Source organism: Aedes aegypti, chromosome 2 (genome assembly GCF_002204515.2).
Source record: "Aedes aegypti strain LVP_AGWG chromosome 2, AaegL5.0 Primary Assembly, whole genome shotgun sequence".
NCBI lineage: Eukaryota > Metazoa > Arthropoda > Insecta > Diptera > Culicidae > Aedes > Aedes aegypti.
The window spans coordinates 265144716-265170133 of NC_035108.1; the positions used below are offsets into that span (position 1 = coordinate 265144716).

Sequence of the window (25418 nt, forward strand, 5' to 3'; positions counted from 1 at the left end):
TAACAAGTTGAGAGCGATTGCTTATAACAAATTTGGTTATAATTTAGTTATGGTAAATAACAAAATGAGTTATATTTTTGTTTGATTTGAATCATAATGCGTAACATTTTTGTTTAAATTATAATATATTTTGTTTCTATTTTGTTCAGTGTAGAGCAAATTGTGTTATAATTATTGTTAATTAACCAGCCAACCAGCACACTAACTGAGTAACAAAATTTGTTGGAACTCTGTTGTAATCCAGTGGTCGGATATATATGGCCTTTTCAATGCCGCTAATAGTTCAAATTTATCGAACTAATTCCATGAGTTATTGGCATCTAAAAACTTCATAGTTTTTCCTTTAAATATACTCATAACATCAAAGTGACAAGTATTACAACCTTGCAACGTTTAGCAAATAAGTGTATCTTCACTTTGTCTACACCTTGTCTGTAGATCACATTCACGTAAAACAGAAATACAAATATCGGCAAAGTTAAATACAGTGGAAGCTCGTAATAACGACATTTTTTATAGCGACATTTTGCAGTCTTTGAACAATAGTTTAATGTTATAACCGTTCTCTAAAACGACTTTTCCCTATAACGACGTTCCCTTGCGATGTCGTTATAACAAGCTTCGACTGTACTGATTTATTGAGTTCATCTTAAGCTAAAATATTCAGAATCAATTTACAATTTAATATCAAAATTTTCTTCGTAAAGGCTAATGGTGATTTATTAAATTTTTTTTTTTAATTTTTCTGAAGAACGCGATAAAAAATATCCTTAAACAATAAAATTTTCGTTCAAGATTAAGACCACCTTTCTCAACTTTTTTTTGGGTAAAAAAATTGCAAAACTCAATTACGAACAACTTGTCTGAACAAATGGCAGATCTTTAATCAACAAGAACAGAGAGAACATTTTTTTTTCTGATAAATGGTCGATTCGAACTAATGTACATTGCATTTTGTTCAGTATCGAAAAGCTTTGCCCCACCAACTACGTCACAAGTTGGCGCCCTTGCAAATTTGTATTGAAACTTGATTCCGAAAAATAAATAAAAAATTTCTGCGAAATAATCTATTTCAATGAATATGAAGAAGTGACGGAAATTGCCTGATTTAATTAGAATAAGATGTATTCCAATAAAACCTGGAAATTGACGAATTTAACTCCATATATCTTGCACAGAAGAAGAAACAAAATAAATCATAAGGTATCATTGTTCAGCACAGTCAAGATCCTGAAGCTAAATAAGAACTAAAATAATGTGGATCATTCAAAAAATATATTGTACCCACAGGTAAAAGAATGAGGAAGTACCTATTGCGTCATCATATAATTAAAATTTCGAACAAAACGCGGGCATTATGCAATGCGGTGGATTATGATACTTTGCAGTTTCTTTCTGACGTTACGTCCCAACTGTGACCGAGTCTGCTTCTCAGCTTAGTGCTCTCATTAGCACTTTCAAAGTTATTAACTGAGAGCCCTCTGTGTCAATGAACCATTTTTGCATGTGTATATTGCGTGGCTGTTACGAAGATACTCTAGTCCCTGGAAAGTCGAGAAAATTTCCCTCACGAAAAGTTCAGCGACCGATTGAATTCGAACCCACGACCCTCGGCTTGGTCTAGCGTAATAGATGCTCATTTAACGCTACGGTTATCTGGGCCCCCTACTTTGCTGTTTGGTTTTAAAATCAATTTTTGGAAAATGTTGTTAAATCTAGACTGCCACATATTGACAGAAATATTCATTCAATGTAGTATAATACTGCAACTTGTCGAAGTTTTCCGAAACATGACCATACATATTTCAAATTTTCTTTAAAATTTTGACTGTGAACAGGAACTTTACGTTTTTGAACACTTGAAATACAATTCTTTGGGCGGTACATATTTATAGTTGGTCGATTCGTTTTTTATCGTAGCAGCACCCCTAGATATTATTATCATCAAGATCAAATCACGGTTTCGATAAATTATGAGTTGAACATTCCACTGATCATTCATCAGTCAACACAAACTGTTGTCCCTTGAAAAACACCGCCCTAACAATACTATTCCCTACTAAGAATCTGTTGCTTATGATTCACTCCCATCGACGAGCACATTGCTTCGCTTGCAAATCACACGTATGAAGATTCCTAACCCCCAGCCAGTTCAGTTCATCTACATTACAACACGTCTTATGTGCTAGAGAGCGCTTACCCCATGACATCGCAGTGCGACCAAGAACGGTTCCCTCATTGGAGTTGTACAGGAACTTGCTGAATGGGATTGGGTCCGGTTTGCTCCTCACGAAGAAAGCTTCCTGTTCGGCCTCAGGAATTGGGTGGCCAGTTGGGGACTTTGGTTTGGACATTTCGCTGCACTTTTGCTTATACTTTTTCTTATTTCAGAGAACGTTTTGCTCAACCGAAAAGGAATCTTCCAATCAACTCTGTTTTCAACACGAACGCATACAACCAGTGGAAGTTTTGCTATTAGGCTCGTCGAAGGGCTGCAACTCTATCCCCGCAGCATAGCCACTACACACGGTCTGTCGAAGGCCACTCGAACAACTTTTTTTTTGTACTTCTGCTGCCACTGCTTAGAAGTTTTAGCGAGACGAACACGAGTTACTCGGCGGTGATCTTACACTTAAATGAAATTAAAATTTATATAATACGACGGCCAAATATAGATTGTAGAAACAAAAAACTCACGATTCACGGTAACCTTCTTTTATGTATCACTGCGATATTCGAAATTTGCGTTCAGAATGGTGCGCGCGCGAGAGCAAAACGATGGGGAAAATATAACGACCGAAAAAATCGTGTATATTTTTCCTAATGCAAAAAGGCGTCAAAAGGACGCGTTGGGGACTTTATATTTATAAGCAGAGAGGGAGAAAAAATCTACGTTCAAATTAAAGATAGATTTCGTCGCTCGAAGGGAGTTTCCAATTCGCGAAACCGTCCAAACAGGTCTTCGATCGTGAAGAAACTGTGTGGTATTGTTGATGCTTCAACGATCGTTCAGCCCGAAAGCAGTTTTTTTTGTTCTTCGCAGTTTATCCACCATGCGACCACTCATACTAGCAATACCGAAACGATAGGGTTACCATCGGTAACAATTTGCGAGGGCGAGCCTGCCCTTCTTTCATATTGGCGCAATGGTTACCCAGTTCTGGTAACACCATCTGCCACCACAATACCATTGCAATGCCCAGTTGTAAAACCAGTTTGCCTCCTATACGCTCTCAATCATATTACGCTTTCTTTTCACATACAGCCACGCTATAGTCATTACCATTCTGCAGACGGTTGCTGTATTGTGTGTTCATCACCTCATACAGCCAATCGTTTACACGCGAGAGCCAGGCAGGGTACCCTCGATTCCGTCGTTGTTTCAGGGCCCCGGGTGCAAGTTCAGCACAGCATGTAGTGTTAGTGCTACGCATGTGTACAATACAGCGGCGATGGTGTAGGCAAAAATGTCTCAACCGACAGGTTGTTCACTGATGAGGGGTTTCCCACAGGTATTCGCTTAGCTGTGGTGGAATTCGAGCGTTGCCATGTGCAGTGCAAGGGCAGTCATTTCACGAATTGTGCGATTTTCAAAAAGGAAAGTGTTATCCTTCTTTAATTAAGATTCAGCTGACATTACCGATTCAAATTTCAAATTGAAAAGATACTTGGCAAAACTTTTCCACTTTGAAAAAGCATTGCATTTTACCAAACGTTATGATAACAATGAATTTGTGTGGTGGAAAGACAAAATGATAATTCAGATTGATTGATTTGTTTTATATTATGTTTCATTGTATAAATTATAATGTACGTAATGTTTGCTCCACTAAGAATTTGGCTGCTTCTTCTTAATTACCTAAAGGCGCCACTGTAGTTGTCATTGTTGACTAGCGTGCAGCTCCGAATTTTTTACATGAGAATGCATGAGAAGTCTTTTTTGAAATTCTTCTTCAAAATTTAAAACACAGTCTAATTATATTATGTTAAGTTTTCGGCTTTAGGCTTTCGCTAAGCTATACCTCCAGCAATTTATAAAAAAAAAATAAACTTATATGTCTATAATGTAGCCTGGCAAAAATCTATCAGCATATACTGAACGGATTGTAATTCACTATTGCAGTTAATTTTATAAAAGCAATTGTCAAAGTTTACACATTGAGCAAACTTTTTACAGATTGAAACATCGTACTTTCATGGACACAGAACTTATTACATCCTCTTGATTTGGAAAAACTCCTTATTTGATGGTGAAAGTTTTAAGGAGATTCATACATATATGCAAAAGTTATCTAAGATAGAACGCGAAAGACGTGGAAGAATTCTGCACAATTACGCTGAAAACCCAACATAAATAGTTTGGAGAAATGATCGCAAGAATTTTAAAATTTTCAAATTCCTAAGCAATAATTTTACCATGTGTAACGTAAGCATTGGCGTAGAATCAGAGGGAGCCAGAAGGGCAAAGCCTCTACCAGCCCCCCCCCCCCCCCAGAAATTATTCATGATAACAAACACAAAATGAAAAAAAATTCCTAATAATTTGTTACAAATTACATGGAGTTATCATATTTATGTAGAACAATCTTATGAGTTATATTCAGAGTAAAAACCCATACTGATTTTTAAATTTTAGTTTTCGATGTTGGCTATCACAAGAAGTAGCTCACTAATTTTCACTTACTCCGTGAGAAAAGTCTCCATTAACTTCATTAAATAATCACCACAAATCCAGTCGAAAAATTTCGAAAAATCGATCACTTTTTGCTCCAGTAATAGGCTTATGGATTTCTCCAAGATAAAAAAAACCTTGAATTTTTGCAAAGGATGTGTTTGAAGTTCTCTAAAAGTTATCGCAATCATCATTCATAATAACCCGCCATCGAACAGTCAATAATGAATCAAACTTTTATCTATATGATAAGAAATGATATACGTATTATTTATTTGCGTTGCATAAGATATGTTAGGGTCTTGGCGAGTTTACAAATTAAAGGACTTATTTCTGGAGATACGTTGACATTCAAAAAAGTTCCTTCAGATGCGGAGGACAGGATTTTTCCAAATACTCCGTTAGTAATCCTACCAAAAAAGTTCACAGCATTTCCAAACCAAACTTTGGCAGTACATTGCAGCCAGAAGTTCAGTATAGAAATGCAGTCTTAGTATTTATTTGATACAATTATGATAGAAAATTATAAGGAAAATAAATTCATAAATAAAAATTGTAATTTTTATAATTTTTTTTGTATATCACATTTTTTAATTTTGTTTAGTGCAAAAATATCTGATGTAATGACTTCAAATAGCTTTTTGCTCCTAAAATATTGACAGAATTTTCGGAGAGTTATATTTTAAGTAAAATGTGCAGTTTTCGTAGTAGGAGCCCATTCCTTTTCTTGGTACTCTTGATTCACTTCGGCAGTGGAGTTTTTAAAGCTATTGAGCTCATATCTGGCCACAATATGCGACGTATTGAGGTGCTTCTAGTTCCAAAGCTTCAGACGATTTTGTCGATAAAAACCCCCCATGCCCAAGTGAATCATGGCAGTGTCCAAGAAGCTTTGCAACCTAGTTTAAAATTAAATTATTAGAGGGAATATTGGCAGAATTTATGAAGCAGGTTTTTTTGCAACTATTTGTGTATTTTATTAAGAAAATTCTCATAAAACTTTAGCATAATTGCGTCGTATAGTAAAGAAATAACGTATGAAATATTTTAAGGAATTGCTAGAAATTCGAGATTTAAAAAAAATATATTAGTAAAAAGCGAAGTTTAAAGCGAGCCTTGTTTAGGAATATCTATGGAAATTTTAACTCAAATTTTCAAACGCATTTTTCAGCATCACTTTTTTGGCAATGTTCTTATAACATATCATCAAAACCCAAAAAAAAATGTCGATTGATCATTCAGGTACCTTTGGAACACTTGAAATTTTATATTTGCATAATTTAAACGGATTTCGTTTGTAATTCTACAAAAAAAGAACGCTTTGTGTTAATAAAATACTTTCCTTTTCGGTTTTGACAATATTGACAATAGTTTTGTCGAAAGCTTTTCGAAAATAATTTTGTAAAACACACTTAAAACATTCCCTAAAAAGTAAGGATACATACATCTTCAGCTATGTTGAAAATTCTTTTTGTGATCATACAACTAATAATTTAGCTATTTATTCTACTTAATGATTATTAGCTCTTTTGAAACTCCTATAAAATTTCTTACCGCGACATTTTTTTTTCAAGTGTTCTAGAAGTTCGTTTTATCCTGATTTTTTTTACAAAATATAATAGAAAAAAAATCTTTCGTTTAAATCGCCACTAATTATTTCGGAAATTCCGTGAAAAACCTCCAACTTTTGTGCAAGCGGTTGTATTAAAAAAAGTCAGTTTAATTTTAATTGTTGTTGCTCTTGGAATTCTTTAAAAGATTATTCTCGAAGAGAATAATTTCGAACAATAGAGATTGCTCTTGAATATTTTATAAGTTCCGCGGATCCGTTGAAAACTCAGACACAAACCATCTGAAACATCCTAAATGTTTCTGAAATGACAACATATTTGCCCATGTGGCCCCCTTTTTATAATTCTTTCTTTCAATTTTTAAATGGAATTTTAAGAAGGGTACTTGAATGAAGATTCAGAAAGAATCCTGTAAGGAGCGATGGTGATATCTTAAGAAAATCCCTTCAGTTAAAAGAACAATCTTTAAACTGAATTCTAGAGAAGACGTTCGAGGAATTTCAAGAGATATGTTTGGAAGTATTATTAGCAGGTTTCATTGAGTTTCTTTTTAATATTTCTGAAACAATCAATCTCTGGACGATTGTATAAAACAGTCCTTGAGATAATTTTCAAGGAACGCAATGGAACAATATCTAACGGAAGTCATTCTGTAAAATCTCATACTAGAATTCACGAATTTTTAAAGACAATTCTAGAGAAATGTAGGGAAAGAAACCTAGTCAGTTCTTGAAAATATATAATCATGATAATATTTCAGGAATCACTGGAGGAATTTTTGGATTATCCATTCTTAGAACTGATGGGGAAAATATTTAAGATTTTTTGGAGAAATCTGAAAGGATTTGAGTGAAATCCCCGACCAAATAGCTTTTGTAACCTATTAAGAAACAGCGGGAAGAATCCATGTCAAAAGTGTGGTTTTCAAGGATTTTCGGAAAAAACTAGCAAAATTCTTAAGTTGTTTATTTTTTATACACTTCTCAAAGCACAATGACAATTATCAAAATTGTAATAAAATCGATTTTGTGTTCCACATTTTACTTTCATAATATGTTATTCTGAGATAACAAATTGAAATATTTGAAGAAAAACGTTTACAATTTGCTGTAGATCGATAAATATGCGTACATGATTTTTAAAGTATGAGGCTTTTTGGTAAAACCGATCATAAACTGTAAAATTTATACTGAAGACTGCGGTTTAAATGCACGATTTAGTTCCTTTAGAAGTGTAAACTAGTTTTGAACACGCTTTTTACTTTTCTTTTTTGCTGGGAATGAAAGCATGATGTATCAGCAAATTTGGCAAAAATGGAAAAAATCACTTAAGTGACCTAATGTCAGAGAATGGTGGAATATTATTGTTTTTGTGAAAGTATACCTGTAGTAGAATAATAAGGGATACATAGATACAATTTGTTCACAAATTAAAACATTAACAAACAGCTTTTTTTAAGTTTTTGGAATTTTTTTTAGTTATTTAACCAAAAGCATTTTGCAAGATTTTGTAAAATTTAAGAAAAATTGTTTAACGATGCACGTAAAACCGATTAAGAATTTATCAATAAACAAACACATAAACAAAGTGTCCACTTTATAAAATGAACAGTCCTTAGGGTGTAGACCAGTTAGGATTGGAACATATACAATTGGGCACACTTCGAAAATAAATTACCGAACTATAATCCTGCTCCAACTTAAATGTTTCATTGCATGTGCACTTCAGAGGAAAAGTATAAAAAAATATACATCTCGTAAATTAATTAACTCAAAAAAACTTTAAAAAATCCACGTGCGATTTATTTAGCGTTGAAACTGTTTGCCTATCGTACCTACATCGCTTCCACAACAACTGTATTGTGGAAGAGTAAAGATGTGGGAAGGCTATCATCGTGTCTTTCTCACTCAAGTGACGACATGACTACTACAGAGAGGCAGTAACTGTTTTATATATATTGATACTTATATTGAGCTGTTCGGTAATCCAATCCGCATGGTTATTAAATTAATCAACTCATTACGCGTTGTAAAGATGGACACATTTTGGGTGAAATTATGAAAAAAAAAACCACGTGCTCGGCTGGGATTTGAACCCAGGACTCTTGTATAGTAGACGAGCGCTTTACCAACTAAGCTACCGTGACACTTGGTGACCCAATAACTGGGTTGGTTACAAGTTTAGAATTCAAATCCCCACAGATCACGCAGACGCTTTTCATAACCCACATCCATCCATCTCATGTTACTACACACGCGGGCAGAGCGAGTACGATTTGTTTAGTGTTGAAACTGTTAGCCTATCATACCTACATTGCTTCCACAACAATTGTGTTGTGGAAGCGTAATGATGGGGAAAGGCTATCAACGTGCCGTTCTCACTCAAGTGACGACATGGCAATTACAGAGAGGCAGACACCCGATCAGCGTAATGGATGTTGTTAATGGGCTCAAACAATTTTCGATGTAGGACGAGTTTGAAATGATACACACGCAAGTTGTTTTATGCCAAACGTCCATTATGCCTAACGTATTTTAAACGACTGTAGATTGGTCAGAGCATCTAATGGTTTTAAATATTTTCCCGGAAGTGCCATTTTGAAGTTTGACGTCCAAGTGTAAATAGTTCCGGTTGATATATTCATGATTGGAGATCTAAAGGGATAATATTTTACGGGACTGACCGACAATTCCGGTGTCCGGAGGCCAATATGCATGGCCAAGTGAATTAATTTTTTCAAAAAAGCTTTTGAATTTGAGAAAAATATTGCATATCTCAATCATTTTGCCTATCCCCTGTAAACCGCTTTCCAATGGCATGAGACTTGTTTGAGTTTTAAGTTATATTTAATATGACTTAGTGCAGTGGTAGAAGTTCTTTCATTATCTTCATAAGACAATCTATTCCAAGTTTTAATAATAGCTTTACAGCTCCTTAAAATAGACTTAATGATCAGCAAACATGGATGGGAAACAAATCTTAAAAGGAGCACTTCTTGATATCTACGAACTATTTTGAAGTAAGGTTAATTACGCCAAGAATAAAAGCATAATAAAAAACACCTAAGCACAGAATGCAATAAAATTCATAATTGGGAAGAAAGGCATCGTATACCAATAACGAGGTAGGGCAAAGAATGGTTAATTTTGATTCAAGTAAAATAAAATTGACTTTTTATGAAAAAAGTGTTATGACGTTGTTGGAGTGAGGAGTTGTCTAAGTTATATGTACATATGTGTAAGGGAAAGTGGAGAAAGATCGCAATGTGCGGCTAGATAACCAATTGTTGTTGAAATGAAAGATATGAATATTGTTGGACAAATTTTACATAGATTGCTTCTTTTGTTGTGCTAGGGTCGATGTACCAACTGCCGCATAGCTAAGAACAAAAATTCGTATAAAATCGAAAAATAACGCTATCGTCATTATTTTTTCATCATCTGAAAGCTTTTTATCTTGGTTTTGTGGGAAAAATATGAAAACAACGAAAACTAAAATGTTTGCATTTATTATCGCGTGTGCCACTATAGGAATACATGTGCCTATAGTAGCACTATTTCTAATTTCTGTTCCTATAGTAGCACTAGCATCGCGGCGTTGGCAAAATACTTATCAAAACCATATTTTTACAAAACTTTTATACTTTTCCTACAAAGTGTGGATCAAAAGCTTTCGTTTGATGTAAAAAAAGTTCTTAATTCATCAATTATTTTGTGAAATAAAAAATAGTTTCTTTCAGTAGTGCTACTATAGGAACAATAGGTTTACTATAGGCGCAAGAGAGCTCAAATTTTAAGCAAAAATAATTATTTCGATAATTTTTTGAACAAAACCAAGCTGTGTATCAATGGTACTTAGATAAATAGCTCCTGACCTTCATGTCAAAAAATGTTTTGGAAAGGTTTATAGCAAAACGGCCGTAAAAAGCCACTAGTGCGACTATAGGGGACTGTCCACTAAGGGAACATCGACCCTACTAGACTCAGAAAATATATGTGAAAATCTAAAAAACAAAAACTTGATCATCTTGTTTGAATACTTACTCCAACTGGACGGTGTCCGACCGAAAATTTCCCCCTCGGCCGGGTTCCATAGGAACAGCCGAAAGCTCTCCTTAGCGGACAATTTGTTCGGACTGCGATAGTACTGCTGGAACTGGTCAAACGGTTCTTCCACCTGTTTAGGCATCTTGCTGCTGGGTGCGTTCTTCGGGTTTTCTTCTGCTGCTTTGCTTCGACCAATAAGGAGGGGTGGAATACCTCGCGACGTGACTCTTCTCTAAAGCATTCCCAACGAAGAACAATCATAAAAGGACGAAATTATTTTCCACCATTCAGTTGTCGACACATATCTTCTATGCTGTGCTGGGTTTGCGTGCTTGTGAGTGGTCAAAAAATGCGTAACGATGTTCGATTGCACCATTGGAAGGGACATGTATTTAGTGTATGGTGTGTGACGATTTTGGAAGCAGGAGCACGCACGCACGATTCAGAATCATCCCTCAGACTTTGAGGCTGGTCTGGCGACTCAAAGTCTAGGCATTGTTTACGACTTTAGAAGCTACTTATCGCATTATTGTCTCTTCTGGACCTAACGAGTTTCATCATTTAAATTGCTTTTGCGTCTGGTGATGGAAACAACAACATGATTGATATATTATGTTTACGTTGAATTTCACAGCAGGAAAAGCTGTGGTAAGAATAATGTGTTAAACTTTCTAAAACCTACTGTAATTTATGAGACTGAGGTATGTTATCGCCCTCATTCTTGGGCTTAAGCATTTACGTTTTTTATATTGGGGTAATTAATAAATTATTTTATTAAGCCAGGAAAACAACAAACATGAAATATCACAATTGCGTACAAATCTATTGTGCGAGAAAAGAATGCAAAAATAAGATAATTGACTTCTGAAGGGGGCCTTCCTTAGCTCTCTGCTGAAGGTGTCTAGGTTCGATACCCGGTCGGTTGATGATCTTTTCGTAGTGAAAGTTTGCTTGACTTCCTAGGGCATAGAGTATCAACGTACTTGACACATGATACTCAAAAGCATCAATCCCAACTTTGACAAACAAAGCTCTTAGTTAACTCTTAAATGGCATGGTCGACTTCGTTTCACTCTGTTGACTCATTTCATCAAAACTCAAAATTTTTACAGTTTTGTGCAGGCGATTTGTCTCACTTCCAAAAGCATCCACAAGAGTTTGGATACCGTTGGCCAATCCAGATACATGTACACTGCCGCACAAAAGTTTGGGTTCATCCCCTAAAAACGTACAAAAGTGTCTTGTCTATATCTCTGTAATTACACATCTAATTAAACTCTCTATGACGCATTCGAAAAACTTAAGAATCTTACTTCGTGAGTATTTTGACGTTTTTTTGAATTTTGTTTTCTAAATTTTTACATAAACATATAGCATTAAATGGGGTGTGAGTTCGACTCACGCTTCAGCCATTGAAACTTTTCGCCACTAATTTTTCACGGCTGTTCTATTGGATCATGCTTGTCCGTTGTCTAGTTTTAAGTTGCAGTCTGTGTAGCTAAATGGCTGAATACAGCATTCGTGTCGTTAAAAATAACTCAGGTTCAGTAACAAAGTTCCAATGATATATTTTTAAAATATTGATTCCATTGAGAATCTTGGATGGAAGGATGAGAACTTAAGAAAATTTCTGAAAGAATCCTATCAGGGATCTCTCAGAATCCTTACACAATTCTTATCAGTATATTCTTAGGATTCACATTGGGTTCCTCGCAGGATTCATTGCTGAGTTCACATCAAATTTGTCTCAGGATTTTCATCAGAATCTTTTCATGATTCTAATCAGACTTTTAATAGAATTCTCATAAGAATCATCGCAGGATAAAAGTCTTTGCTGAATTTACATCAGATTCCTTGGCGAATTCTGTTAGCATTCTCTATTCAAATTTCGCTTATGATTAACATCGGAGTCGTCTGGGGAATTGCATAACCGTACATTCTCTTCAAAAATCCTCAAAGGCATTTCATCGGCATACACTCAAAATACACATCAGGCTCGTCTCTAGTTTTGCATATAAAATTCTCTTTAAGATTCGAGGATTCTCTTCAGAATCTTATCTGAATTGTTATCAGAATCTTCTAAAGATTATCATCAGAATCTCCTCAGCATTTACATTAGAATCCTATCAAAACTCACATCAGATTCCGCTCAGAATTCTCATCAGTATTTTTTCAGGTATCTCATAAGATTCCTCGTAGGATTAGAATCAGAATTCTTAACATAATCCTATTAGGATTCTTATCAGAAATCTCTACAGATGCTCGTCTTGTAGAATCAGGAATTTTTCCAGGATTCTCAGGATTCTGATCATCAAAATTCTCTAAGGATTCTGATCATAATTTTTACAATATTACAGTAGTACAGTAGGAGCCGAATTCGATGCTGATGAAATGCTGGAAAAATTCTGATCAAAATAAAGAATCGAATAATAAAGAACTCATCATCAGAATCGTTTCAGGAATCTTATCAGAATCATTCAAGGATTTTCATCAGAATGCTTCCAGTAAACTCTTTAGAACCGTTCCAGCTACATCAGAATTGTTTCAGGATTCTCATCAAAATCTCTGCAGGATTTTCATATAAAACCTTGCAGGATTCTCGTCAAACCCTTCTAAATTTCTCCTCAAAATTCTTCCAAGATTCTTATCAGAATTTCCAGGAATTTAATTAGTATTTGGAAATAAGCGCCTGGAAACAATAAGGGCTATGTGACAAAATATTCGCTGGCTTCTTGAATGAAGTATACCTCGATTTATCTTCCTCTTCTACAGAGGAGGCGCATGGTACTTAACCTTTACGTTACCGACCTCTCACATGGCATTTTCAAATAGCTGCCATTTCGTCAATTTTCATTCGATTTTTTTGGAACCACATTCAGTTGATTCTATAAAGGTATGTACTAGTTCCGGGTTGTACTGGGGTCACGAGGGTGCCAAATTTTGTAAATGTGATTTTTTTTATGTGTTGCAGTTAGAAAACCGAAGTTTTTATGTAAAACGTACGATAATAATCGATTGTCATCATTCAAACATAATTTGAATTAGTGGGCCGTTCTGGAACACCGTAGTTCCATCAGGGCTCCTTTGAGGACATTTTCGTCCAAAACATACTGTGCGACTCAATCTCTCAATCTTCATGAATTCGAGGGAACTCGATAATAAAAGAAAAATCAGTTTGTAATCCATTGATTTGACTACTCCAGTTCCATGCGATTGAACATGTCAATAAACGATATATAAAATCGGTTCCAATGCACCTGGCACAGGTTCTGCCATAGCTTCTCTGGGGAATTGTCCGCTTCATGTTCGAAAGATGCCTTCATATAACGGAAATGTCGCAAAATATGCCCTCTTGGCAACATATATTTACACAGAGCCTATTCCTTATTTATGGACATGTTCTGTCGAATTTACGACGATTGCGACGTTGCACAACGGATTTTGACCATGAAGCTGAAATGTCTCCTAAGAAGCCTGAGCGGAACCAATACCAGGTGATTAGAAGTGACCTCATTGATTGATACCTAGTTCATTCTTCATTAATTGACATATTCATTCGAATTCACAAAGATTGAGACGTTACACGGCTTTTTTTACATAAAACTGAAATATCCCTCGTGAAGCCCTGGCGGAACATAATAACATAATCTCATGTTTCATTTAAATTTAACCCGTTGACGCCCAAGGTATCCCACAAATGTGATTAAGTCCCGAAACTGTTATCAATAGGTACATTTCCATGAAATAAACACAGCTCCAACAAAAAAAAATCCTAAAAGTGTGTCGTCGATATCTAATAACTCCATAGAATTAATTTTGCATTGTTAAGACAAAATTCATACTAGTCGAACCTTTAGAGATAGTAAGTGTTGTAAACCATATTTTCGGTTGAAAAAGTTCAACTTTTTTACTACCAAGGGGAAGTCCACTTACGCTCACTACAGAAAGAGAAAAGTCCTACTTTACCGAAGCATATTTCCGTCGTTTTCTAAGAGAATTTTCATTTTCTGTGGTTATGGAATCAGACAATATCCAAGATCAATATCCAATTGAAAGAATGTCGCCAGAAGCCGTATGCTTGTGGCCGGTACCCGACAAAATAGAGAGCGGTACAGGGCAGTGAGTGCCGAAGAAAAGCGAATCCACCGCAGAAAGAAAAGGCAGCACGAAGAAAGTGGTGTAGCTGAAGCTCAAGAAAGCCTGAACCGGATTGATGTGCGGAGATTCTATGCAACGGTCAATGGTGCGTGGCACAACGTACCAGTGCCCGCCATGTGCAAAAATCGAGAAGGGAATTTGCTGCCCGATAAAACGGCGGTGGCTGCCAGGTGGAAGGAGCACTTTCAGCAATTGTTGAACGGTGAAAATGGAAATGTAGCGAGGAACAGGATTAATATTGATGATGACGATCAAGCTGTGAACCCACCGACCATAGGAGAGGTTAAAAAGGCTATTAGCGAGCTGAAGAACTGTAAGGCTACTGGACGAGATCCCGGTCGAGCTTCTCAAGCACGGAAGTGAGCTCAAGCTTTATCAGTCGACACCCAGTACTTCTGAAGGTATGGGAGGACGAAAATTTGCCCACCGGCTGGTTGGATGGCCTCATACGCCCAATCTACAAGAAAAGGCACAGACTGAAGTGTGCCAATTACAGAGGAATTACTCTGCTGAATCCGGCGTATAAAATTTTGTCGCGCATCCTGTTTAACAAATTGAGACCGCTCGAGGAGTCCTTCGTCGTCGAATACAAAGCTGGTTTTCGTGAGGGCCGTTCGACAACCTGGTCTGTTTGGCTTGCGAATGATCCTAGATAAATTTTGGGAGTATAACTTGCAGACTCATCATCTGTTTATTGATTTCAAGGCGACTTACGACTCAGTGAAAAGAAATGAGCTTTGGCAGATAATGTCTGAACATGGAACTAACAGGTCTGATACGTGCTACGCTGGATGGTTCGAAATCAAGTGTTCGGATCGCAGACGAGGTGCCAACTCCGTTCGTGACGTTAGACGGGTTAAAGCAGGGAGACGCACTTTCGAATTTACTGTTCAACATTGCACTCGATGATGCTATTAAGAGATCTTGCGTGCAGAGGAATGGCACTATTATCACAAGGTCGAACATGCTCCTTGGCTTTGTAGACAATATAGACTTAATTGGAATCGATCGCAGATCAGTGGAAGAGGCCTTCCTGTCTCTGAAAAGGGAGACAGAGAGGATAGGCCTGACCATTAATTCTACCAAAACGAAGAACATGGTTGCAGGTAGAGATAGAGTCAGGCTTGGTGGTGTAGGTGCTGAGGTAGTGTTTGAAGTTGTTGAAGAATTTGTTTACCTTGGAACACTTGTGACATGTGACAACGACGTTCCCTGGGAAGTGAAAAGACGTGTTGCGGCTGCGAATAGGGCCTTTTACGGACTACGTAACCAGATTAGGACCCACAACTTGCAAACGGAAACAAATTTCGCTAAAAGATTGATTCTTCCGGTGGCTCTCTACGGGCACAAAGCGTGGACGTTGAAAAAGTCAGACCGCAAAGCTCTCGGTGTTTTCGAGCGTAAAGTGCTGCCGTCAATACTCGGTGGTCAACTCGAAAATTGTGTGTGGCGCAGACGCATGAATCACGAGTTGTATCAAGTGTACAAAGATACGAATATTTTCAAGCGTGTAAAACACCGCAGACTTCAGTGAGCTGGTCACTTAGTGCGAATGTCGGACGAAAAAATTGAGAAAATAATATTCAGCAGGGAACCAGGTAGAGAACGGCGGCTTCAGGGAAGACCACGAATGGGCTGGCTGCACGCAGTGGAAGAGGACCTGGCGACCCTAAACCTTCGAGGCAACTGGAGAAGTTTCGCCCAAGACCGATGAAAATGGAGCTCTACAATATGCCCGGCAATGGCGTGACGCTACGCTATAGCCATCAAGGTATCAAGGTAAGGTAGTTATCCAATTGAATTTTTCAAATAGATAGTACACCCAACATTATTTAAACAAAAGGTGCTTCATGGTGTTATCTGGGACGGATTTGTGGCGCAAATCAATAAACGTCACGAAGTTTAAAGTGATAAATATAGTTCCCTGATAAAAAAAAAATATTTGGGTTGAAATATAATGTTTTGATTTCGCTCAAAATTTATATTACTCTAGAAACTTCGAAAACTCCTATTTTTAAATATGTTCTCCTATAGATCAAAATTCGACCCAGTGACATGTAGTTTCTTCTATATGAATTTATTTCTAGAAACCCCGCGAACATAATTGTTTAAACTAATTCCCATTATATCAAAATTGTTTTGTCACTATAAATAAAGTCTTATGGACATGTTTAGCCAGATATTGGAATGTTTGAGCGAATCAAACATTTATTTTATTAAAAAAAAAAATACTACGAAAAACCCTTTTGCCCTTTTGCCCGCAAATCATACTTTTGACTTCCACGTTTTCTGACAAACGATTTGGAGAAAGTTCAAAGCGTTTTTTTCATTTCTTTAATGAATAATTATTTTGTATTTATATTTTTATCGTCAATTGTGTGTTCGTTTGTTAATGGTAATAATTGTTGTATTGGAATAAGTTTTGCATCAATGGGATCTGTTTTGTCTGTTGATTTCATCGAATTTAATAAATAAAGGCATTCAACTTTTAAACGTCTTATAAAATCTCTTTGAAAATTTTTGAGTATACTCAAATTTGTTTTACTACAAAATCGAAAACAGTATTTTTGTAACTGTTTGTTTGTTTTTGTAATTTAATGCGACGGCTTGGAAATTGTTTATTTCTGTCCAAACAACTATGCAAAAAATTTAGGTTCAAAGACTGTCATTTCACCTTGAGTTTTTAGGTGCTCTTTAAGTAAAAAATGTAAAAAAAACTTTTATTTCTGCTCTGATGCGTTGCTTAGACTTCAACAGTCGATGAATTTACAGGCAAACATACAAAAGTTTTAAGGCAAATTTCTAGACGTGCTCAAACATACTTGCTAGATCAGTGGTTCACAACATTTTCATAGTTGCAGCCCCCTTTGAGCTTTTACAAATATTCCGCGGCCCCTGATAGCTTTTCTTGAAAAATGTTTTAGTTTTAATTGTTAATTCATGAAAAAAAGCTCTTCGTATTGCTAGGTCTATGGAAATCAAAATAGGTTTTCTACTAAAAACGACAAAGAATCGAAATCTGACAAAATAATTAGTCTAGATCTTACTCAAAATTGAACGAAAATTTAAATTTTATTAAAGAAAACACATAAAGCTCTCAAAGGATCTTTTTTGGGATCTTTAAAGAACATGCAAAACTCTATTAGAGGAGCCCACCAAAGATTTTGTTTCTGCATCGTAGAGATATTTTCAAAAAAATCAACCAAATATGGCACTATGAACCATATCATACCATTTTTTTAAAATTTTCAAAGTAATCTGCCAAAAACTTCGAAAGAGGCCATGCAAACATACAATTTGCGTAATATTTAGTATTGTCTATTCTCACATTTCCGAGATGGATACGTCAATGCAATGCCATTGCAATGGTTCGAGTAGATATATTCAAAACTACAGAAAAAAAAGGCAAATTATTTTATAATTAATAGACCAAGGAGCTTCTAAAATTTATCAAATATTTCAGCAACACTGAGGATTTAGAATAAATTTAGAGAAAACAGCGTCGCTTTGAAGAAAGAAATCCAGTAAGCACTTGTAGTTACACTTTAATGGCATTGTGAGAGAGAAGTTGATATTTATTTCAGTTTGCTTAAATATGTCAATTATCAAATTTCAATGACATTGGTAAGTTGATAGCTATTATTTATAACGCATTGAATTTTCATCAATTTTTTGTTGTTGCAGCGGCTTCGCTTCCCCTGAAAGTTCGACACCTAGGAGTCCACCGATCCACAGTAACCATTGACATGAACAGTCAGTCTATGCTATGCTACGAGTCGGCCGACACACAGTGGCTGAAAGCTGACCAAAAGTCAAAATATTTTTTCTTGATTTCTTTAGTATTGAATAGCAATTCCCTAATTTTTCAGATCGATCAGTGTATACTTCGATTTTTCATATAATGTGACCTGTAGAGATATAAGCTGAAATTTACCCTGTTGAATTTTTCAAATTTCGTGAATTATATTTTATAGGAATTACAGTTTCTGTACTGAATCATCACCAATCTTTCTCAACTGGTATTTTTCGAAAGAATATACCTTATGCTTTGTATTGTAGACGTTTTGAATCATATTTGTTTACCATGTGAGAATGTCAAGAAGTGTAAAACATTCTTCTTCTTCTTCATGGCGTTAACGTTCTCACTGGGACAGAGCCTGCTTCTCAGCTTAGTTTTCTTATGAACGCTTCCACTGTTATTAACTGGGAACTTTTTTGCCAAAGTTGCCATTTTCGCATTCGTCTATCGTGTGACAGGTTCGAAGATACTCTATGCCCAGCGAAGTCAAGGAAATTTCCATTATGAAATGATCCTGGTTCGACTGGGAAACGAACCCAGACACCTTCAGCATGGTTTTGCTTTAAAGCAACGCACTCTAACCATTTGGCTAAGGAAGGCCACAGTAGTCAAAAAATTCTTTTTTTTTCTGAAATGTGTTGTAAAAATACACACAAAAAATACAGTCGACTCTCTACATCACGATATCAAAGGGACCATCGAGATAGGGAGAGATCGAGACATGGAACAAATTTCTAATGAATACTAGATTGAAAACCACTCCGTTACCAGGAAAAAAAAACAAACATCCCTTAAAGCTAGTCTTTAGTAACCTTTGATAATGGGCATATAGACATACGGAGAGAAAATCGAGAATGAAAAACGAATCGAGATAGGAAGATATCGAGATAAGGAGGATATCGAGATATGGAGATTCAAAATGTATGCAGAATGAAAGGACCGAAAATAATATCGACATCTCCCTATGTCGATTTTTTTTCGGTCCTTTCATTCTGCATACACTATATCGATATCGAGATATAGAACATCGAGCTGTGGAGAGTCGACTGTATCAACGTTTTGAATCTTTTTTCATTGTTGAATGTATTCTCCAGACTGCTGGGAAGTGCCTTTTGCTAAATAACTTCGAGTAAACGCATATATTTAGGGTCGTTGATCTTGAATGGTGCTTAGTTCCATTGCTGAAAGAATTTTTGAAATCTAAAGACCACTGAGTGATAAACATCAGGTATATTAACAAGTTCTTCAAAAATATATAATATAATATTAGCATACAATGAAGCATATTGAAAACGCAGTTTTGTCATGTTTTTTGTCGTCACTCTGACTATCTTAGAGATAGTATCCGATACAAGGTCTATCAAACCACTACACCAGCTTCGTGTCCAATGTACCAGTTTTACAAACATATTTAAAGAAAATCAGTGAAATTTGGTTTTTATTTAATCACTCTGATTTATCACTTTAATTTTCATCTTTTTTATGCAACTACTAAAAATTGTCTCGCGTTACTTAAAGATACAGCTTAACAAATAAAAAAATAAAATCCTCACCTAGGATTATTCAGATTCGGATTGATTGTTTGTAACTTAATTTCTACCTTATTTTTTCTGATACTGATTTACAGAATACATGGCTAAAATTTGATTGACACTCAAACAATTGGCGTTGATATACATGAATTGGTCCACTGTACTTCACTGTTTTCTGCAATGCTTTTATCCTGAATTCCCATAGCTCTTGATGAAAAAATCCTTGGGTTTGCATATTTCGTCTTATAAAGATCACATCATATCTTTTTTCCACTATAGCATGTCACAGAAATCCGAACATCGTTGCACATTTTTTTATATAACCACGCACAAAAAGTTAACCAGCATCAGCATCCTAGCACAGAAGTTTCCATCCCCACAAAAGATCCTTTGATTACCAGCTTTTCAACAACCTGCGCACGCGTCACACTCACACCGTAAGAACGTACCGAGCTTAAGACGTTTCACTCCGCGCACGGCTAGTAACAGACTAAGACAGATCGCACCGCGAGACTTCGTAACGTTTCCCCCGGAGCAGATGAATACTAACTACTGGATGATGAGACGGCTCATATCGGACCAAAACCGCGACCCTGGCTGGATTGACATTTTTTCTCGTGTGCTACACTGCTGCTACCTTCCTTCTCGCCATTATGCACGCTACGCGGTCCGAGGGTAATCTTCCAATTTAGAAAATCTAGAGTATGATGAGCTTAAACGGACGCAATTTACAACAATACATCCCACTGACATAACCGAGGCACTGGTTCTGGAGTGTGTGCAGTATTGGATTCAGCTTGGAAGACGGGATTTAAACACAGTGAAGAACTGGAGTTTTATTTTCAATACAACAACATCTTACACAATATCTAACTGTTTTCATGTTAGAATTCTTGAAAAACCACGGTAAATTTAAATTATATACAGTGACAATAGAAAGCGTTGGGTTTGGATGGTCATGAAATTCTTCCAAGAGAGGTGCGCTTTGCGAAAGAGGACAACGTGATTACTGAGTTGAAATTGAGTTTAGGTTAACTTCTGCGTCCATGAGTCCTCTCGTGGTGCAGGGGTAACGCACCCTATCTAGTGAACAGAGAGTCGTGAGTTCGATTCTCACCTAAAATACGTGTAACTTTCTTTGCAAATTTCACATCAATTTGTCCATTTAAACCGAAGTATATGTAATGTTTAGTTAAACGGTAGTTGTTCAAGCTTCCTCTCGGCTTGTTAGCCGTAAACAATAACTCATAATTAAAAAAGTAGACGATCTGATGCCAATACTTTGTTTGTGCCAATACAACCAAAATGAAATTTAATAGAAGATTAATATTCAATTCAAATTGAACACTTATTTTAACATAGCTTACATTCTCAGAACAGATCGACTTTTTTTTCTTTACTATTACCGGATCAGTGGATTGCGACAAAATTGTATCACAATCATATACAAATTTGTTACAATCAACAAATTTCGTTTCATTTTTGCTAGAAAAAGTACTCAGATTTTTTCAAAGAAACTTTCACACACTTAAAACAATATCAATGACAAAGTGTGTTCAAAATTTGTTCTAGTTACAAATAATTATAATTTTAGGTATAAGTAATCTTGAAGCAGTTTGGAACAGAAAACAAAACAAACTAAAATTTCATGATTCAAGTCTGTACAGCAATGCTGAAGAAGAAGTGGAAAATAAGAAAATAAAAATAATGAGAAATATCACAATGAGTTTTTTTCAGTTTAATTTGAAACATGGAGAGTTATAATTTTGTTTATCTTATAACATACACTCCCGTGCATAAGTTTGCGTTCACCCCCTCAAAAACATACAAAAGTGTTCAGTCCATATCTCTGTGATTACACGTCCAATTCAAACTCTTTAAGCCGCATTCGAAAGGCAAAGAGTTATTGTTACTTCGTATGTATTTTTCCAAAAACATTCTTTGAACTTTGTATACTAAATATGTACTTCAAGTTGTGACATTTTTCAAAAAACACACTGAAAAAACATCACTAATTTCCTCAGCATTGGATCGACCAAAATTTTAAAACAAGGTGTCTTTAGAATCGTAATCTTAAATTCTTCGAAGAGCACTCATGAATTTTTTGCGGAAAAATCTGAAAAGTATTCAAAATCAATGAAACAGTCAGTCAAGTCATCGTGCAAAAGTTTGGGTTCACCTGAACTTACTTAAATCTGTGAAATCTCATACCAATCATGTACGCGCCATTATTTGCGCTCAAAAAAGCTTTAAACTTTTAAAATCGGTTGAAAAATGGCAGAGATATTGACAAAAATGATGTGCGTGCGGCTCTGGTGAACCCAAACTTTTGCACGATTTGCATCATACTGAGGGGTGAACCCAAACTTTTGCACGATGACTTGACTGACTGTTTCATTGATTTTGAATACTTTCCAGATTTTTCCGCCAAAATTTCGTGAGGTCTCTTCAAAGAATATAAGATTACGATTCTAATGACACTTTGATTTAAAATTTTGGTCGACCCAATGCTGAGGAAATTAGATATGATTTTTCAATGTGTTTTTTGGAAAATGTCACAACTTTAAGTATAAATTTAGTATACAAAATTAAAAAAATGTTTTTGGAAAAATACATACGAAGTAAAAATAACTCTTTGCCTTTCGAATGCGTCTTGAAGAGTTTCAATTGGACGTGTAATCACAGAGATATGGACAGAACACTTCTGTATGTTTTTGAGGGGGTGAACCCAATCTTTTGCACGGGAGTGTATGTTGTTTTTATATTGTTTAATTTATGGTGGTAAGCTCCATCGAAGTTACGACGCCAATCGCGTATTAACTTCGATGGAGCTTACCACTATTAGTGGAAATTTTGTTATATAGGGTAGGTGTACCAGTTATGGACATAGTGGTTCCCTATTTCGCCATACGTGTTTATTTTAAAGTTTTCAAATTTTGAAAAATTTTGTGTGTTGTAGTAGTTAGATTTAAGATATATCTTAATGTTAAAACATTCAAAAAGATTTAAAATGTGAGAGTTATCAAAATTTCACACTTTCCCTATTTTGTTATTTTAACTTCTCACAAGCCAAATTGATAACAACTTTTGTTAGAATAAACGTGCTTATTGATACAAATCTGTTGCAATCCACTAGTCAGATATTCTTTCAAACATATCAGGTAACCATAGTTTAAAACCAATTTTTACTTTGATTCTCTAACCCAATATCGAGAGACCAATATCTAGTAAGGGAATTGACTGTATTAGCTGTACATAAGATGTGAGGCCCAGGTACCAGAAATTGAATTCATTTGTTATATCTAGATAAGCGGTTTTTATATCGTGCACCGCGGCGCTTCGCGACAGTTTCGAATATGTGTACCAATGCCTTGAACTATCTCAACAGTTTGCTTTGAAATACGCTTTTAATTATGCCAAACCAAGCCATATGAACAATTCTCGCCGAAACCAGGCCCGCCACCGGCACCATTTATTAGATTTTTTTGTCACTGATGGCTAGAATATGTTAAAACCAAAGGTTGATTGACCCCTCGTACGCCAGCTGGCCAAACGGTTTGCGAAAAGCCCGATTTTTGATAAATTTTAGGTGTTTCTTCACGCGATATGTCTCATATTTCCCTTGGAACACAAAGCAAAAAGGGAACACAAAGCTAATCAATTTAATGGCATCGTATAGGGGAAGGATGTAGCTTCCATTTAAAGTTTAACCAATTTATTATACTCTATAACTCGATGAATTTTTCGGACCCTTCATATTTCCATACATCATGCTCTCCGTAAGTCGATATTTCTATGACTCGATATCTCCACTAGTCGATGTCACGTGAGAGGTAAATTTCTCTCCATAACTCGATAGACGGATTTCACGCCAACTCGACAAAGGGATTGGCAGCACCCCTTCAGAATTCAATGAAACTTTCTGGGTGTGAAGACTTTGTGAAACTAAGATACTTTACATACTTTGTTTTTTTTTTCAAAATCGATCTAGACTAACATTTGGAAAGGGTCAATTTTTTTTTATAAACCCGTTTAACTCGAAAACGGTAAGACCGACAAAAAAGTGTTGTAACGGTAAGACCGACAAAAAAGTGACTGTCGTGAAATGTCCTGAAGTTTTGGAAAAAAATATTGAAAAAATAAAAAAACATTTTCTACACTGAATTTAACAATGATTGAAAATTAAAAAAAATGATTAAAAAAACGGCAACTTCAAATTTTGATCGTTCTTAGGCAGAAAGATTCGCAATTAAATTTACTAAAAGTCGTCCATGCATTGCAAATTGGGCATATTTAAGGGAAAAACGTTTGAAGATTGAATTTTTTATTGAGAATAGTTAAAAAACTGAATAATACAGTGATTGTTTTTATATATACATTATTTTTATTTTTAAATGAAGGCAATCAACGGACTCCGCCTCTGTTTATGAGAAAATCAACTTCGTCTAACAATCCGATGGTAATTAGTGACTTTTCTGAAAATTATAGTTTTATCATACAAAACGCTGCTCAAGGATATCAAGCAACGATACACCCATTCGAGATTTACCATAAAAATATAATAAATTGGAAAACGTTAGTTTTATTTTAGTATCAAAAGTGTTGACCCATGGCACAGTAGCAGTTCAGCTATTTATTTCAAAATAAATAAATTTTTTTAAACATTAGGGTTTCGTTCTACTTCGTCGTACGCGCTATTATTCGTCGTATCAAACTCAAAATGTTCCACTGCGGCGAATATTTCAACTTACCTGCAACATCATTTACCAAGTGTAATTTTGTGAAAGCTGTTATGTTTCGTACAATTGTACACCAAAAATGCAAAAAAAAAAAACTACTGTATTTCGATAAATAACTTCAGTTCAATTATCCACTTTGCATTTTTTCACCGAAATCGCATGGACGAACACGATTTGAGAGAAATGCTTAGCGATAGACACCAGCCACACCACTTTATGCCTTAAATTTCTTCCCACCCTTCTGTGGAGTTCTGTTTGATCTTACGACCTTGACGCTTGCTCCTACGCAAGTTAGCGACGAAGGCAGGATCAAACATGTCGCACGTCGGTCTAGTAAGTGAAAAAGTGGCGTGATCGGTTAGTTCTTTTTGATCCTTTGACCTTGACGCTTGCTGCTGGGCAGTGCGTCAAGAAAGCCAAGTTTTTTTTTCCTTTTCGGGTCGCGCGCCTTTTTTTTTCTGAGTGCTTTTATATAGCCGAGCAAACGAGTGAGGCTGAGAGTGGATTGTGGCTGCACAGTGAAGGATAAAGGATCAATCGGTGAGCTCGTTTCATGCTACTATTTCTAATCTATAAAATATGTATGACTGCACATTTAATCGTTACAATTGTGGGACTTAAATATGAATTTTCAACAAACTATGAATTGTTCGTCACTGTGAGTGTCGACACAAACTCTGATTCATGAATTATTTATGTTTCAAATTTTTTTTTTATTTTCAGAACACCCCTTTTTACCTTTATTTTTGTAATTAAAAAAAAAACTTTGAATGGTTCGGCACTACAAGTGTAGACTTGCGAAAAGTTCACTTTATTCAACAAACTTTGGATGGTTCGCCACTGTAAGTGTCGGCATAAGAATAAGAGTGTTCTATGATGTTCCAACCAATCAAGTTTTTTG

At 35.8% G+C, this 25418-nt stretch overlaps 1 protein-coding gene and 1 non-coding gene across 4 annotated transcripts in view; both read right to left on the bottom strand.

Annotated features, from left to right (window-relative positions):
* The window catches only part of LOC5572931 (sodium/potassium-transporting ATPase subunit beta-2), a 71243-nt gene extending 50902 nt beyond the window's left edge, over window positions 1-20341 (bottom strand). The window contains exons 1-2 of one of the 3 annotated variants that reach the window (XM_001654216.2): window positions 20177-20341; window positions 10287-10521 (exon numbers count right to left, since the gene is read on the bottom strand). In XM_001654216.2, coding sequence (XP_001654266.1) covers window positions 10287-10431 — 145 coding nt within the window. In that variant the 5' untranslated portion in view covers window positions 10432-10521; window positions 20177-20341. Of the gene's footprint in view, window positions 1-2200; window positions 2632-2697; window positions 3000-10286; window positions 10522-20176 lie in introns of those variants that run through there. The other 2 variants (XM_021845000.1, XM_011494770.2) reach the window with 2 other exon arrangements.
* Trnas-acu lies at window positions 8317-8389 on the bottom strand. Its single transcript has one exon. It is a non-coding gene; the product is annotated as a tRNA-Ser (tRNA).
* Window positions 20342-25418: the final 5077 nt, after the last annotated feature.